At 25.9% G+C, this 17,448-nt stretch overlaps 3 protein-coding genes across 8 annotated transcripts; 2 read left to right on the top strand and 1 right to left on the bottom strand.

The window, feature by feature from the left end:
* Positions 1–626: 626 nt before the first annotated feature.
* Positions 627–10,807, bottom strand: LOC124956692 (protein phosphatase 1B). Of its 4 annotated transcripts, XR_007103341.1 has the most exons (7): positions 9,454–9,656; positions 7,951–8,871; positions 7,637–7,754; positions 5,581–5,692; positions 5,124–5,178; positions 2,537–2,624; positions 627–931 (listed from the first exon to the last, which is right to left on the bottom strand). XR_007103341.1 is itself a non-coding variant. In XM_047512850.1 (6 exons), the coding sequence occupies exons 2-6, from the start codon at positions 8,761–8,763 to the stop codon at positions 914–916; spliced, it is 1,116 nt and encodes a 371-aa protein (XP_047368806.1). In that variant the 5' UTR covers positions 8,764–8,871; positions 9,454–9,656; the 3' UTR covers positions 627–913. The 4 variants fall into 4 exon arrangements, 3 of the variants coding, with proteins under 3 accessions (XP_047368806.1, XP_047368805.1, XP_047368804.1); XM_047512850.1 differs by lacking the exon at positions 2,537–2,624; XM_047512849.1 differs by lacking the exons at positions 627–931; positions 9,454–9,656 and adding an exon at positions 10,684–10,807 and having other exon boundaries at positions 1,686–2,624.
* LOC124956694 (mitochondrial import inner membrane translocase subunit Tim23) lies at positions 10,126–13,996 on the top strand. 3 transcript variants are annotated; one of them, XM_047512854.1, is made up of 6 exons: positions 10,126–10,283; positions 10,712–10,961; positions 11,146–11,315; positions 11,398–11,488; positions 11,979–13,264; positions 13,960–13,996. In XM_047512854.1, the coding sequence occupies exons 1-5, from the start codon at positions 10,217–10,219 to the stop codon at positions 11,986–11,988; spliced, it is 588 nt and encodes a 195-aa protein (XP_047368810.1). In that variant the 5' UTR covers positions 10,126–10,216; the 3' UTR covers positions 11,989–13,264; positions 13,960–13,996. The 3 variants fall into 3 exon arrangements, with proteins under 3 accessions (XP_047368810.1, XP_047368811.1, XP_047368809.1); XM_047512855.1 differs by having other exon boundaries at positions 11,398–11,473; XM_047512853.1 differs by lacking the exons at positions 11,979–13,264; positions 13,960–13,996 and having other exon boundaries at positions 11,398–11,622.
* A 111-nt stretch (positions 13,997–14,107) lies between these two features.
* On the top strand, positions 14,108–15,407 carry LOC124956693. The gene is made up of 3 exons (XM_047512851.1): positions 14,108–14,448; positions 14,752–14,959; positions 15,066–15,407. Exons 1-3 carry the CDS (start codon positions 14,117–14,119, stop codon positions 15,294–15,296), a joined length of 771 nt encoding a protein of 256 aa, XP_047368807.1. The 5' UTR covers positions 14,108–14,116; the 3' UTR covers positions 15,297–15,407.
* Positions 15,408–17,448: the final 2,041 nt, after the last annotated feature.

Genomic DNA, 17,448 nt, shown 5'->3' on the forward strand with positions numbered 1-17,448 from the left:
TTCATTATTTAAGACACATTCTACCATATTATGTTGAGTATTTAAATAAATAAAAGATTGAATCTATTAAAAGAATATAGATTTAAAAAAAATGTAAAAGTCTATACATATATTAGTTGCAGTTTAACAAAAATATATACTGTTATATATTATTATGTTTTCAAAATATCAGTGATTCAATTTATAAAAAATTGCAATTTAACTGGAAATATAAAACAGAAATACATTTTTAATAAGGTAGATGCAATTATAAAAAATACAGTAAATTGTGATAAAATATTCTTATAACTCGATATTCGAGTTCGAAATCGAATTAATTTTCATTAGAACATTTAATAGAAAAGAAATAGTTCAAACATAATCTATCTTTTTTAAAATAATATAACTCATCTTTAAAGTATCTTTTATATATGAGATACATATATGAAGAAAGTTTTTATTTTATCTTCTTTATACTGAAAAAAACATTCTTATCAAATAGATGTGTGTGTGTGTGTGTGTGTGTGTGTATGTATGTATGTATATATATATATATATATACATATATATATAGCTTTGAAACATTATAAGTAGCAAAAGATATCAATGTATTACAGGATATAAACTAAACACAAAATAATCTAAAATTAATCCACAAAAAATAAAAAGCAATATTTAATCCTTGGCTACAGATAAGGTATTTTGTACAGTTGATCTTAGAGTTATAATTTGATATTAGCTATATAGTATGATGTATGATGACTTCCATGATAAATCATCAAATATGTGTCTGTATTATTTATTGCCATCTTGCACAGTCTCTGCTCATGTAGCACTCCACTATGTTTCTTGCTGATGGACATTTCACTTTCACCACTATTGGACTGGCCAGTCTATTGCATACATGTATCAAACTGTATACATACTCAGTACACTAACTGGACTGTGAATTCTGTAAGCACATCATTATATAGTATTTTAATTGTTGAATATACATATTTATATAAGGAATTAATGAAAAATAGAGTTAACACAGTTTAAAAATATATATATATATATATATATATATATACACACATACATACATATATATATATATATATATATATATATATATATATATATTCATTTTGTATATTTAGATAATCTATTAATAATATAAATTTTTTAATCTTACTTCTTTAAAAATGAAAAATATTTACAAAACTTACTGTATTAATAAATTTCGAAGATGAAAATATGTTTCAATTTTCAAATACGATTATAAATTTTTAGGATAACCATATATAGTGATTAATATAGTAATGAAGCTTGATAACATTCAACCATGCTAGTTAGTTTCAGAAAAAGCTTTTCAATGATGCTATGTTAATTTAAAATGATGTGCTTAAGTATCGTAAATATATAACTTCTCTTTTCATATATAAAATAGAATATATATTAATATTTCATAGAAGTCACCTATTCATGATGCTATAATGCAAAAAACAATACATTTCTTTGAATGAAAATTAATTTGATTTGAAGTTAAAAATGAAGAATAAAATATTTAGGAAAAATGATAAAAATGAAAAATAATCAAATCATAAATTGACTCCAAAATAGTAATGACCATATTGTTTCAATAAAATTAATCAAAAATACTATTATAAAATGTTATAATTATTAATTGGAAATAATGAATAATAAATTACTAGTCTTTTTTGTTTATGAAGATATATATATTTTACACGATCTTTGTTTATATAATATAGTCCTATTCTGAAAATACATATCTTAGAGTTAGATCTTTACGAAAAAAAAAAAAGAATATTTTAATGAAATATAGGATTTTTTACATGGTAATATAGTAAAATGATTAAAAAAATCTTTTAATATCTAGTATTTTTACGAATTATGGTCAAAAGTTATTTAAATTATTCTATTTTATTGACATGACATTAAAACACGAAAGTACAGAATAGGACTATAAATAAAGAAAGCTTCACTATTAGAAAAAAGAGAAACAATTATAATTCACATTCAAGTTAGGATCAAAGACCTGTTTTATTTAAAACTACTTTTAAATGTTTGTACTATCGTAAATCATACTTCTATATATATACACACACCCACAGAGTCAACAATTTCATAATATTTTACATATAAATAGGATATAGTTCAAATAATAAGACATTAATAAATTAAAATTTATATATATTTAAAGAATATTTTTTTTTAGTGCAAGCCAAAAATAAAATGGTTTCTGTTCTTTTCTAATTTGTATTAATTTCACAAAACTTATCTCACGAATGTTTTTGTTTTTTCCAGAATGTTGTATCAACTACCAATCACTACCAATGTTGTAATTTGTAAAGTAATTTTTTTTAAAAGAGAACTATGTTGTAATCATTAAACATCATATAAAAGCTTAAAAATTGACAAACACATTTGTCCAATTGTTCACAACAGTTATACGATTAATTCTATTTAGAATATCATTGGTAAATAATGGCTTTGAAATATTAAATTATAAAAGTAAGTGTCAAATGTCAAACTAAATAGCTAGTAATATTACAATTGAGATATAATCCACTCCAGCAGAATAATTATGTGCAAAATGCTGCATATCACAAGTATGATATCAATTGCTTTCCCTCAGGGCACTACACATGCAACAATAAAATCAGTGTTATTAATATCTGAAATAAGAAAAATTAAAAGTATCAATTGTTTCAAGCTTTAAAATTTAGAAAAATCACATTTAGTAAAAATAGACCATCATTCTACAGTATTTGAAGTATATATTGTACTTTAATATATTATTTCAAAATAATCTATCCAATTTTGTTAATTTGAGAACAGTTTCTTATAATCGGAAATGGTACGTACTTTGGTACATCTATGCTACAGTTTTAAATTAGTGGATAGCCTTGAAAAATAGTTTCCATTTTATTCGAAGATACTAAAAGTAACTAATTTATTTAGAAATGAAATTTATAAAAAAAACAATAATGCACAGAATTTTTTAAAATTCATTATAATGAATAACTCTGAAATATATTTTTATTGTTTGCATATACTTAATGCTTTTATCTGTTATTTTCTACTGAAGGTTTATATAAGTTTACCATAATGAAAATTATTGTCATATATATACATACATACATACATACATACATACATACATACATACATACATACATACATACATACATACATACATACATATATATACATATATATATATATATATATATATATTCTTTTATATTAGATAATATTGTAACAGACACATATTATTTTAATATAACTGCATATCTTTATATATTTATTTTATATTGCAGAAATGATTTGTTTGACTGATTAAATAAACATCAATTTGAGAAACTAAGATCAAGGCCATCATGATCGCCATAACTCCACTATCACTTAAATTTTACAATTACCAGAGTAAAATATGAATACACACTTTCATAGACATAACTTTATGCATATATACAGAGATAGTACTAGATAAATCTAGTGATTAGTTTTGCTACTCTTTCCATGTAAGTATTCTGGTAATCTGGAATATAGAATTAATAACAATATACATGTGTATAGAACAGATTTTGATTAAAGAGTAGCAAAGACCAACCAAGAAGTAAATATTCTGAGTATGAATCCCTCTAGGACTACAAAAATATATAAATATTTATAGTAATATTATGCATTTTTATCAACGTAGAGCAAGAGGGTATTACAGAAATACTCTACTAAGTTATTAGGAAGGTAATAAAACTTTGGATTATAATACCAATAATTATATAATTTAATTATTATTAAAAATGAATTATTTATTTCAGATTTTTGTAAATATATGTTATGTCAAATACAACCATTAGTTTTAATATAAAAATTTGATGAGAAATGTTTTCCAACAATGCATTGAATGAAATTGTTCAATACTTAGAAATTCCTGACAATCAATTTTTATTTTACAATCATTTTTTACAGATGATTTATTTATTACTTCTTCACATTGTGCAATTTAAATAATAAAAAATCAAATATGTATGCACATATTTCTTAGTATAATATCTCTAAACCCTCTGCATATAATAACTGTAATATAAACATTTTTTCATTTCCTGAATAAAGAGAAATTTATAAAATCTAACAATAGATAGTGATAATTATTAAAACCAGCAATACCAATACTGATTGGAATTAGCTGTAGGACTTGTAATATGCATTCTGAGAACTTCATCTTAGAACGTGCAATGTAATGAGTTTTATTTCCATTTTTTATATATAGCATACTTGTTTTTAAAGTTCTGTGTGTATTTCTTAAATAATTCAAGTAAAATATTCTCTAAAAAATTTGTATGCGTTATAAAAAACTAAGTAAAAGAAATCTTGAATTGACATATGTTCTTTATTATTATGATTTTGCAAATTCTATTTCTGAATTGAAGTTGAAGTCAAAATAAGATAACTAAAGAAAAAGCGTTTAGAAAGTAATAACAAATATAATTAAGTAAAAAATATTTTTATATAAATATTTTAAGTTCAATTCTTTTATCCCCTATCACCATGCAACTTTAGACTTAACGTTTTCCAAATTATTAATTTTTAATTATAATTTACTTAAACTCATAGCAGATATTATTATTCTGTAAATAAACAAAGTAAATTTTTAAGTTTTTTATATGTATTTTTCATTTCTTTTAACATATATATGTGTATTATATACACACACCACACACACACATGCACGTGCGCGTTTTCTTTTGGAATGAGAAATATTGCGTGTTTCAATTTCTTTACTTTTACTTTTTTGATGTCAAGTTATATAAGGATATTTTTAATTTGCACACTATTTATAACAGATTTATTTCATTCAATCTCAATTTTAATATATCAATTTTTTCTTGCTCTCTTAAAAAAAAAGAAAAAAAAAAAAAAGAAAAAAAGAAAAGAAAAAAAAAGAAAAAAGAAAAAAGCAAAAAGAAAATTTACATACCATGAGCTATCACTAAAATAAATGTTTTTCTGGTTTAAAATCTGCATCATTATATGAATGAAAACGGGATAAGTCCATTAATTATAATTGTACATTTGATGCAGTATAAAAAAATCAGCGATATATATAAAGGGAATCAATCATATAGAAGACTTACACTATCCGCTTTCTTAGGACATAATTCTCGAAACACTTGTTCGATCAAAAGTTGCCTGTAATAAAAAATAAAAAATATTATTGATTTGCAAGATATGTTAAAAGTTGAAAATTTTTGATATTTTTTATATACTTGATAATAATAGAAAGTGTATAATATAAGAAGAGAAAATAATTGGATTCTTGCCTGCAATAAAAATCTAATTTTAATCAGAAAACGAGCCAAATTTATAAGACCATTATATCCTTATACTTAGTGGTAAAATTAACTATTTAATCTTATAATAATTTTGTTGCAAAAGCAATGTAATTTCTATTTCAATACAAAAGACATAATTTTCATTGTTTTAATTTTCATTGTTTGTAAGTACAATATAAAAAACTGTAACTATATAATATAAAAAAATGTAATTGAGAAAAAAGTATAAGTGATATATCAGAAAGAAAACAATACTTACTTAGCTGAAAGACCACCACCAGGAGGCAGATTGGGAAACTCTTGGTCCACAAGAAGTTGTAATAGTTTCAAATAGTCAATCTTATCCTCTTGTTTTTGTTCTGCTACTATTTCTATGAAAGTAATAAAAACTATTAATATTTATTCTGCCACTTAACTGTAAAAAATAAATGCATTCCTATTATTTTAATAGTGAAAATAATGTAAAAACATGAATAAAATACATTTTTATGTTGCAACGAGAAAGTTATATAATTGGAAATACTGGATGTAACATTTGTCATAGGTATTTCAATATATCATACACAAGAAAATTACTTCAATAAGAATAGGAAAAAATAAATATTTTCAAAAATTAGAATTCAATAGAAACATCTATAGTAAAACATGAAAAACATCAAATATATGCTATGAGTGATATCATATAAAAACATTGCAATGTTTATGAATCTATAGATCAAAAAGAAATTTGAGCAATTGCATATTATATAGTTTACAAAAAAGTGGATATATATAATTGATAAATAGAAAACATGTATGTAAATAGAATGTCTTTCATGCAGTATTTTTTCTATTATATAAAAATTATAATATATATATACATACGTATATAAATATAAATATATATATAAATATAAATATAAATATAAATATATATATATATATATAAATATATATATATATAAAAGAAAATATATCAACTAGAATTACATACACGTGCATCTACTTAGGACTGGAATAATATATTTTACAGTACATTTCTTATGGGAATATATGAAGCATACTCCTGTCTTAAGTAGATACATTAATATCACGTTTTCCTTAAAGTAGTGTATATATTTTTTGGTCGTCTTTATCCACCTCTGGAATTGTCAAGTATAGATCCTTCTTCTTCACTATTTACATATATCTTTTTAGTTGTCATGTTCCTCCATAAGAAATGCATTGTTTACAAAATAACATAAAAACATTATGTGAAGTTCCTCTAGACTTTTTTAAAAAGGTTTTCACCTACCTGCTACATTGCTTTAATATATATCAAGAGAGGAACAAACAACTTCCTTAATATAACTTTAACTTATTTTGTTTGTCTAGGCACCTGTCAACTCCAAGGGTGGAATATATCTCTAAATAATAATAATTTTGTATTTGAAGTAAGTTTAATCTTTGAAAAAGTCAGTATATTACAATTTTCTAAATTGATATATAAACCAAAAGTTTTCACTTATATGAGTGAAAGTACCCTGTTATTTGCATTTTTTAAAAATATATATAGGTTTATTGCTACATGTGGATAGCAAGCACATAATATATATTAGAATTATTATCGTCTCAAATCTGATAAAATTACAAGAGAATAGGTGACAGTAATCAAACTAATTATTTCTATTTGTATATAAGATGGTTAGAGTTGTCAAATTCAAAGACAAATATACAGATATATGAGAATAATTAGATATAATAACGTAGATCTTATTATCATCTACTTATATGGCACCAAGAATTATTTTAAAAATATATAATGACACTTTTTAATACACGATAAATCTTAGAGAAAATTAATAGATAAATTTGTAGTAAATTTTATATAAATAATGTTGGTCCATAATTTATGTCCTATTATTATAGTTAGAAATGTACTATTTTTATTCATAAATATTCTTGTACCTTCAATATCACTACTATTTTCAAAGAAAATTCATATATGTGCACGTGCACATAATATCTATAATATAATCAAAACATTATTGTAATAATTGACAAATCTTTAAATATATCTCTTTTTTGAACTTCAAGATTTGTACATAATGTTTCTATATTGCGCGAATCAATTTGCTTTTCATATTAGTTTATAAAGACTAAACAACTCACATAACTTAATAAATTGCTATTCAATATTTATAAGTATGTAAGGATTTAAGTACACAAATTTAATTTTCTATTAATTCTTACTTTAACTAAATCTTAGAAGGAATGTCATGTGTGACATTGTGATCTGGTATTAACACAACAACAAAAAGAATATAATGAATGTGTATATGGAAAAGTGAAAGAACCTTTAATTCTCCTTTCAATGGCCATTTCCAGCTCAGCCTCCTTCTCCTGTGCTTCAGAATTTGGTTTTGGTGCAGCAGGGAACGTAACCAAGACTATACTCATATTGTCTCTGCTACCCTATAATAAAATTTTTATTTAATATGACAATTTTTATATCAACTATGTTGGATATTCCAATATACATTTAGAATAGAAATTTATAAGAAACCTAATAACAAATGTTGAAATATAACTTCTTATAATTAGTAACATTAAATTAAGAAATTAAAGTTTACTAATATATATGTATAATATATGCCAAAGAGAAAATTACCTTGTAAAGACATGTGTCTATGACTTGGTTCGTGACTGCTTCTAAATCATCCGTAAGCAATAGCCTTGATCGTATAAAATTACATAAGTCTTCGTTGTTCATTACATCCCAAATACCATCACATGCTAAAACTAGAAATTCATCGTGTTCATCATCTCTGTCTCTTACAAATATTTCTGGTTCTGGTGACACTAACTGTTCGCAGGGACCCCTATCTTTCAAATTTTTGTACTCATAATCTCCTAGTGCTCTTGAAACTGCTAATGAACCATTTACTCTTTGTACCATTACACTTCCACCTGCATTTTGTATTCTTTCTTTCTCTGCCGTTAAAAAAGGTTTATGATCTCGTGTTGAGAATACCGGGCTTCCAGAACTACAGAGTACAGCTCTAGAATCGCCGCAATTAGCAATATATATATTTCTGGGACATATAAATGCACAGACTGCTGTAGAACCAGATTTATCTATTCCAGAGCTCATTTCTGGTAAGTATCTCATTTCATCATCAAGCTGAAGAAATCCAGAATGTATTCCCTTAATGACATCTTCGGCTTTGAATTCTTCAGTCTTCATTATGCACTCTAACAAATGCTCTGCACTATGTTCTGATACCAATGCGCCTGCATGACCATCAAACACCGCAAAATAACTCCAATCTGAAAGGCCACCTTCTAAGCCAGTTATAGCTCTGTGAGCGTCCTCCATTTCCAATCTCCAACCCTGCATGCTGGCAACACCATATCGCAATCCATTGCCAGCTCCATGTTCATTATATTTATCTGTTTTAGGAGTATCCAAAAATGCCCCCATAGTATTTATCAAATACTTGCTACTTTGGTAGACTAATCAGTTTTTTTTTTATATTATTTAATCAGCATTTTTCAATGTACAATAGTCTAATACTTTTCTTCGTTTTACCTAAAATAATAAAAGAAAAAAAAGTAAGTTAACCTTTCTTTTTTTTCATTGCCAATATGAAAAGCTAATGTTATTGCGTTTCATTTATACCTCTATCTAAAGAATATCAATGATAAATACTGTGTTTTAAAAAGGAGATTTCAATGATGATCTTAGAAATGCGCACTTGTAAGAGTACGATGATCGAACTTTGCCTTTAGAATGACACATCGATAAGCATTAAATATTTCAGAAATTAACAAATTTTTTTCGTCATTCGAATAGAGATAAGTATAACATAATATAATTACAAGTAGTGTTTGAACATCGTAAGGAGTTTTCATTATAATTTTCTGTAGGAACGCGTTAATAGTCATAGAATGAGAATGATCAGTTACCGGCAAACGTACCGCCAATACTTCATTAATATCAAAATACACTGAGCTAATATATAAGGTATTTATCTAAAGCAGAAAAGCATAAGCTTTGGGAGACATGAGCAGTACAATATTATGACGAGAAAATTCATTTACGGCAACGCCAAATTTTGCGACTAAAATAGTTTTACCTTAACTGCCTGGCTCATTTGCGAAAAAAACTTACATGAAAAGATTTTTGCCAAATATCATCGTTACTTTCGGAAGAGTATATATTCGGATATATGTGCGTTACAGCGTGCGTGGTATTACGCTAATCGACTCGTTCCATGTTTTTCCAAATGCACACGAATATTACCATCGCCAACGTTTCCCTTTGCTCTAAGCTCACACACACAGAAACAATGAAATCGACTTACGCAAATGGCGGATACGCACAGATCAACCTTCGCGCCTGCGCTATTTATTAATAGCCAAGCGTCATGGCGTCATTTTTGACCAATTAGAATGACAGAATTTCCATTGCACGCGGGTCATTTCAAATTATTACTAATTTTCAAAGATAAAAGATCATATGAAAAGAATATGATTTAATTAATAAATATAGTGAAACTTTTGTTTATATACGTTTTTTGATACTTTTACGAAAGAATAATTTTTTATAACAAATGTGAACAGTATCATAATTTTGATTTAGCGCGTGTTTGACATTACAAAATAATGTCAATATCGAATAAAATAAATATTCTATTGTTTACCTTCTTTTAATTTTACTTTATTACTTATGATTAATTATTTTTCTAAATATCTTTCACTATTCAAGTAAATTATTTTATTATATTTATCGGCCGATAATTTGTTTTTGGTGGTATGGTGGTTTTGCTTTTAGTTCTGCGAGTCGCCGTTCTAAAACTACTACTGTAATTCATGGACATTTATTTTTACAAATAAATTCTGGAGGAGGGTATATTGCATATAATTTTTTGAAAATGATTGATTTTCGCGATGATAATGCAAAAACTGCCAATCGAAAAATTGATAATAAATATATACCACGTAAGTACGCGAGGAATAATACTCTTTTATAAAAGAACTTTATACCTTTGTTATCAACTAAATCTAGATATACATGCAACGTGCTTGTTTGGTTATTTTATTAATATTCAATACAAAAATAAATTAAAAATTGCACAGAGCTTATTACCATCCTTTCAAAAATAATTACAAAACATGATTTCTAATAATATGTAATATTTTATGAATATTATTTACATAAAAAAAACAATTCTTTTTATGAAAAGATATTATTGAAGATTCATGTGAAATTATATAAGAAATAGGATTTTTTTGTAATTATTAATCGGTAATATTTGCTCATCTATTATATTCTTTATCTTTTACTTTGAATTTAATAAAATAAAGTTTGTAGAAATAATAAAGAAATTAATTTACTTACTACAAAACTTGTTCATTTTACTTTTCAGTTACTTCTCAAGAAGGATTAGCACCACTTAGTCCATATTTAAATTTTGATCCATCATACCTTCCTCCACGCGAGCCACAATATATATTTCCAGAAGGAGCTGTAAAACAAAGAGGACGTTTTGAATTAGCTTTTAGTCAAATAGGTGCTGCTTGTATGATAGGAGCAGGTATTGGTGGTACCACTGGTTTATATAGAGGGATTAAAGCAACAGCTCTAGCTGGACAAACCGGTAAACTCAGAAGAACACAGTATGTACTTGTTTAGCTTTTTCTGTTTTTGCTTTTCTCTTACTCCATTCTCTTATACCATTTGTTATATGTGTAAGTATTTTCAATATATTTGGATATAATTTAGATAAAGTACATACATAAATATAAAATCATGTATGCAAGATATATATACAAAAATTTTGTCTCTTCATTCGTTAAACAGGTTGATTAATCATGTTATGAAAAGTGGATCAGCTCTAGCAAATACACTCGGAGTAATTACAGTGATGTATAGCGGTTTCGGTGTTCTTTTATCTTGGGCAAGAAGTACCGATGACTCCTGGAATACATTAGCAGCAGCAACCGCGACTGGCATGTTGTTCAAATCCACAAGTGTGTACAACCTGCTTTATTTTGTTTTATTAATTTATAAGAATTAATATTAAATAATCTTTCCCATGTAATTATATTACAGGTGGTTTAAGGAAATGTGCTTTAAGTGGCTGCATTGGACTAGGAATAGCATCGTTATATTGCTTATGGAATTCACAGTTAATACATTCACAGTTAAGATATGGTGTTAATCCAGCATAAGATTGTGTGTATACTTACAGAAAGCCCTTTAGTCAAATTTTGTCTGCCCTGAATGTTTCTGACCGTGTCCCATTGATATTTAATAAAAATTAAAGATTTCAACGTATCAATCAACTTTAAGATACATAGAAAGAGATATATTTGCCAATTTTTATTTATATTGTCTTTTATATGCTAATATAAAATTATTAGTCTTATATATTATAATTAATTCACATAGTTGAATAACACATTAATTATTTTAAAGAATAATTATTCAAATTTACAATCTTTCAGGGCATGAATGAATTCTATATTATACTAATATAAAAATTGTTATATAATTATTTAAAATTATAAAATTCATATCCAAAATAATTAATCATGATAAAATATACACTAATATATACTATGAAAGACAGACACAGACTATATTAGTTTATCGATAAAGGCTCCTAAGAGACATTTTATTTTTTTTTGCAGATTGAAATGACGATTCGAGTTTCTCAACCATTAGAAAATTCGTAATAAATTCTATCTTTGTGTCCTATAAATAGGAAATCTGGTCAGAACGCCTGCATAAAAAAGAAATTATTATGAATGAGAGATGCATGCAATTTATAAAAGAACAAATTGTATAATGTATGTATATACATATATATATGGTATGTGTATGTATATGTATATATATTTATTATTACATCGATTAGTAGATAGTAATTTATTTTTATTTGTGCGTTGCCTTATACCTATTTATCATGAGTACAAAGAATCACTCACATTTATTATTACTGCCTAAATAAAAAATTTTTTTGATAAAGAAACAACAAAACAATGTCATTTTCATAAACCCTAAAATATTTAATTTTACATTCAAATTTAATTTATTTTTTATTTGAAATCTTCTTTAAAGAATTTTGAATATGATTATACACTTGTTATTTTATCGTTGCTTGCTTTCTAGATCTATTATCTTTTTAGGATGCATTAACCTTTTTGATTTACTTCTAGTTTTATAAAAGATTGGATATATATGTAGACTAGAGTATTGGTAAGCTTCACAGGTATTGCTATATAATCTTATCTGTGCTTATCTCAAAATATTACAGAGTGATATAGAATAAAGGTTTTACTCATCCGGATAATCAGAAAATATCTCATATCCAACTAAATTTTATTTATTGTCATGATTTAAAATTTTCTTTAAATATGATCGATTATTTTGTGCCAATAAAGTGAAAAGTTTCAGAAGAATGTAAAGTAAAGAAGAATTTATAATTTAATTTCCACTGTAAAGAATTATAAGAATATTTTCTTTTTTGATAATACTTTCATCACATTGTAAGATTTGGTGTCTTTAAGTTAAAAGAGTGAGAAATAATCGATTGTAGACTCCATACATCGTTATATGCAACTACGCATGAGTATGATTTAAGAACGTCAAAACGCAAAGATCAAATATTTGAGCTTCAATCTTTCGACGACCTTTCCCGCCGTGGAGAAAAACCAGTAGGGACGAAGATTTACGCATACGTATAGCTTATTTCAACAAGAAATACATAAGATATATGTACGCAAGTACTCACATATATACGTGCTTTACCGATTCGATGATACAGCCGACGAAATGGTATCTGATTAGTTTACGTTCCGATATTTTTAATCCTTTACGCAGTCTTGCAGTCTACGCTTCTATTTGTTATTTTTCAAGATTATTTATTATCGGTCGAACGGAAATATCTTTGTGCACGCGTAAATGTATTAGAATGGTGAATATATTAAAATATTCATTGTTATTTTACTACACATTGTTTTTTATATCTCGGAAGTGTCAACAAATTTTGCTGAATTACATGTGATATTTTTTTGTACAAAAAGATTGACAGATATTAATTATATATCCTATTAATCAATCTATGTTTTCTGAATATTCTGTCTTTCGTTCTTCGAACTTCAATTTTAAAACGTGCAAAAGTTTACAGTCTCCATAAACGAAGATGGATATATAATGTATTCTGAAAATAGATCTGTCGATAGTACAACGATGATCGGGAAGATAGTTACTTTTAAAATATTTATTCGTTCAAAGACGGCTCTTACATCGTACGGTGAAAATCTGCTTAGAAGTTCTTCAACTCTCCTATTTAATACAGTGATTTATAACCCGTACTGTGCATTATTTAATTGTTAGATCGATCAAAGGATAAATCGGTAATCGTTGAAGTTTGTTTAAATAAATTATGTAGTTCCGAAAAGTAACAGATTCGATTTTAAATAAAGGCGCGAAATAAAAAGAAATTTAAAAAGTCATAACATAATTTTATAGAATGTGGTAATAATACAGATGTGGTAGTAATTACAAATGTATGGAGTGTGCACACAAATGTTTAATGATATATTTTTTTCGAATAAATATTAAGTTTAAGGTTATTATTAATCAATTACTTCGAATTTTTCTTTGTAGATCATACGTGATTTTCTCATCCTCAAAAGGACATATTGAACGAATCGAAATAAAACATGTGATTTTTCGATATGCCAAAAACTAATGAATAATGTATGACTTTGGATATTATCTATCGTGGAAGTAGAAAGTCATAATTGAAAACTGATTTACAATAATGAAGACCTCGCAAGCAGAAACTCTTCTCGCGATATTGTATAATGCATCGATGATTTTTTCTATTGTGTCTTTGACATCTTTCGCGATCATTTGGCAGCATTGGGAAATGACCTTAAATGTTTGCATTAGCGTTAACTGTGGTTGTATATTATATGGTATTAATACATTTAGCACGTTAATGGGTGGCGATATAAAGTTATGCCACTTTGGTGTCTACGGACTTGTTCCTACAGTTATAATCGGCTTGTGCCTCGGTGTATATCATATCTACAGATGCTGTATTAATCGTGGTCTCGATGAGCCCAGGACAATGAATTGCAACAATAACAGGTATAACAATTCATTATTATAATTTTTCTATCTTTATTTTTATCCGAACATGAACATCCTTGTTAATTTTTACTTGAAAAAGTATTCGTACAAATTTTGCGTCATATTTTCCAGCATTTCTTTTCTGCGCATGTACAGTGCAATCAACAACAACTTCCTGTTTTCAAATTTGAAAATGAGACCAAATCAAATTCGAAATTAATAAAGTTAAAGATGCTTTATGTTTCATTAAAGAATGTCAGTTTTATTATATTTCTAGTGATGTCTTTTATGTTTTATTGTGCTAAATAAAAAATTTTGTAGAACCACTATTAATGGGCAAGTCGTCGTAATTGGCCCTAAAAGAAGGACTCCATTTAAACAATGGATGTCGTCAGCATTTTGCGCTGCTTTGATTGGTTGTCTATCGCTTGCACACGCGGTTGTTATGACGGACGGTTTTTATAAAACTTGTGAACAATATAAAAGAGGTTTGATACAACTTTTGGGTTCCAGAGGACGTGAAGCTCATGTAGGATTTATTTCTAATTTTTCTTGTATTTTAATGAGTCTAATATATTATTTATGATAATATTTGGTTGAACTTTAAATAAAAATAAAGGTATACCTTATTCTAGGTAATTCGACATAGACTCGCATGCGGTGCAATTTTTGACTATATGGATTATCTTCAACCGGATGCTAATAATTTTAGACGGGGAGAGGAACTAAATACAGGTTTTGCATTACAACTCGCAATCATTTGTACATGGCTTAATTTCTTTACATGGATTATTATATGCCTTCTCTGTTTTACCATGGCTAAAAAGAAACTCAATACTTTAGGAGAATACTTTTGTTGTTGTTAAATCAATTTTCTTATTGAAATATCATCTTTTAATATCAATTTACAACATCAATTTGATCTACGATAAATAAATAATTCGTTTTGTTAGTCCTTAGTAAAATTCATTATCATTCCATCATATAGACATAATATATTAATACAAATATAAAACGTACTAATTATAATACAATTTATTTCAATGCTCTGTATTTTTATACATACAGTGAAAATGTTATTAATACATTACTTATGTACATATAACGTCTATTCATTTACGAAAAATATCATTATATAATTTGAGTATATCTGATAAAAGAAATTAATTCAAGATAACTGAATTTAGCAATATTACAATCATGAAATTTATGAAATCATATGACAGGAAAAATAAATATTATTTTTTGAAATTATATACTTCAATATATAAAATAAAAGTGCTGCTTTATTAATGAAAAAAGGAGGAATGTATTGTTTTTATATTATTAACAACTTCGAATAATGGTTTTTTTACGTTAGAAAAGACATTATTTTTTCTACATTATATTTTAAAATTTTCTTAGCACCTATTGTTTACAATATATAAATACTGTAAAGAACGACGGGTTTTAAGGCCGACAAATACTAGACTATCTAGTATACAGAACAGCAGAAAATTAAAATCCACGAAATGCACAAGAGTAATTTAGAGAACTTGGAGAATGAAATAATAGCTTAATAATTTATAAAAATGTTCAACAGTTTTTATCACTCGAATTAATTATTGAAAATATCTAAGGAATATATATTTTTAATTGATTATTATAAACAATTTTTTCTATATATCATTTCTCAAATTATTGTGCATTTCAAGGATTCTTCTTTACTGACATCTTGTATATATTTATACAGATTTAAATTATTAATTTATATAGTATTCAAATTTATGTTCTCATATAAAGTGAAGTGATAAATACATTCGCACATTTAATTTTTTTTTCTTTTTTTTTTTTCTGAGAACTATGTTTAATAACAGTTTGTGTTGCAAAGGTTTCGTAGTAATGTATAGGAACTGAATTGAAAACAATTTTCGGACGTTAAATCTTACATTGTAGACATAAAATTGACTCCGTTCTTTTTTTTTATTATATCAGTAATCTTATTCTATACAACAGCGGAAAGTACAAGCTTGAATGGCTATATAATAAATGAAGGCACCTAATTATATATGAGTTAATATCTACAATAATGTTGCATATGTTATGCATTCGAGTGTGTGTATATGTGTATATATATGCCAACGCATAGAAATATTAGCTATAGACATTTCTATTATATTGTCTTCTTCTTTAAATAGTGAACTAAATTTCACAGACTTAATATATATCATTAAAGGCGCAGTATTAGCAATGAGGGGTGATTTCCAAATAAATAAGTAAGCCAACATTACAAGCTTTAATTTATCTTTCTTTAAAAATCGCAGTTTTTAAAAGCTCCTTTAATAAAAACTTTATTAAAAACTAAGTTATAAATATCAATTTGCAAATTTGTTAATAAAAAGCATACATATATGTAATATGAAAATAGCAATAAGATCCAAATACTGTTGTTTCTTAACTAATTTCGTATCTTAAATATTGGTATCACTAAGAATTACAATTTAGTATCTTATATGAAGAACATGTCATGTATTTTCTGTTGGTCTTCAAACAATTTATCTTTACAAAATGTGCAAATATAATTTATGTTAGCAGGTAGATATTATATAATATTAATGACATAAAAGTTATTTGCTTAATATTATCTAATTATTATTACTGATTGTTAAACAACAATTCAGTCTTACGTAATAAGGCAATATTTTAGGCAAACCAATGAAGACAAATACAGTTTAAATATTTTTTCTAATATTTCTGTATTGCATATTGCAGATCTTTAATTAGGACCATGTATAAATGTCCTTAATGCTATTATCTGCGCCTTTATAGCTGTGAAATCTACAAGCAATGTTTTTCGTACTTTTTGAGAGGAATATTTTATTGCATAAATTCCTCTTGCGAAAATATTATTTATACAATGCATATTTTCATTATATTGACAAAATTTTATATTATAATTTTATTTGTGTATACATGTAACTAACAACCTTTCAGAAAAGTTTTCTGAAAAAGATGTATTATAACAGCTAATCTTGCAAA

The sequence above is a fragment of the Vespa velutina genome, chromosome 23 (genome assembly GCF_912470025.1).
Source record: "Vespa velutina chromosome 23, iVesVel2.1, whole genome shotgun sequence".
Classification (NCBI taxonomy): domain Eukaryota; kingdom Metazoa; phylum Arthropoda; class Insecta; order Hymenoptera; family Vespidae; genus Vespa; species Vespa velutina.

Excerpts from the sequence above, each read along its gene's own strand:
- LOC124956693 (XM_047512851.1), top strand. The coding sequence starts at position 14,117 with ATGAAGACCTCGCAAGCAGAAACTCTTCTCGCGATATTGTATAATGCA. Across the intron at positions 14,449-14,751 it reads ATGAATTGCAACAATAACAG|AACCACTATTAATGGGCAAG; the intron begins GTATAACAATTC and ends AAAATTTTGTAG. Across the intron at positions 14,960-15,065 it reads CCAGAGGACGTGAAGCTCAT|GTAATTCGACATAGACTCGC; the intron begins GTAGGATTTATT and ends ACCTTATTCTAG.
- LOC124956692 (XM_047512849.1), bottom strand. The coding sequence starts at position 8,763 with ATGGGGGCATTTTTGGATACTCCTAAAACAGATAAATATAATGAACAT. Across the intron at positions 5,693-7,636 it reads CATTGAAAGGAGAATTAAAG|AAATAGTAGCAGAACAAAAA; the intron begins GTTCTTTCACTT and ends TTACTTTCATAG. Across the intron at positions 5,179-5,580 it reads GGTGGTGGTCTTTCAGCTAA|GCAACTTTTGATCGAACAAG; the intron begins GTAAGTATTGTT and ends TTTTTATTACAG.
- LOC124956694 (XM_047512853.1), top strand. The coding sequence starts at position 10,217 with ATGATTGATTTTCGCGATGATAATGCAAAAACTGCCAATCGAAAAATT. Across the intron at positions 10,962-11,145 it reads GGTAAACTCAGAAGAACACA|GTTGATTAATCATGTTATGA; the intron begins GTATGTACTTGT and ends TTCGTTAAACAG. Across the intron at positions 11,316-11,397 it reads CATGTTGTTCAAATCCACAA|GTGGTTTAAGGAAATGTGCT; the intron begins GTGTGTACAACC and ends ATTATATTACAG.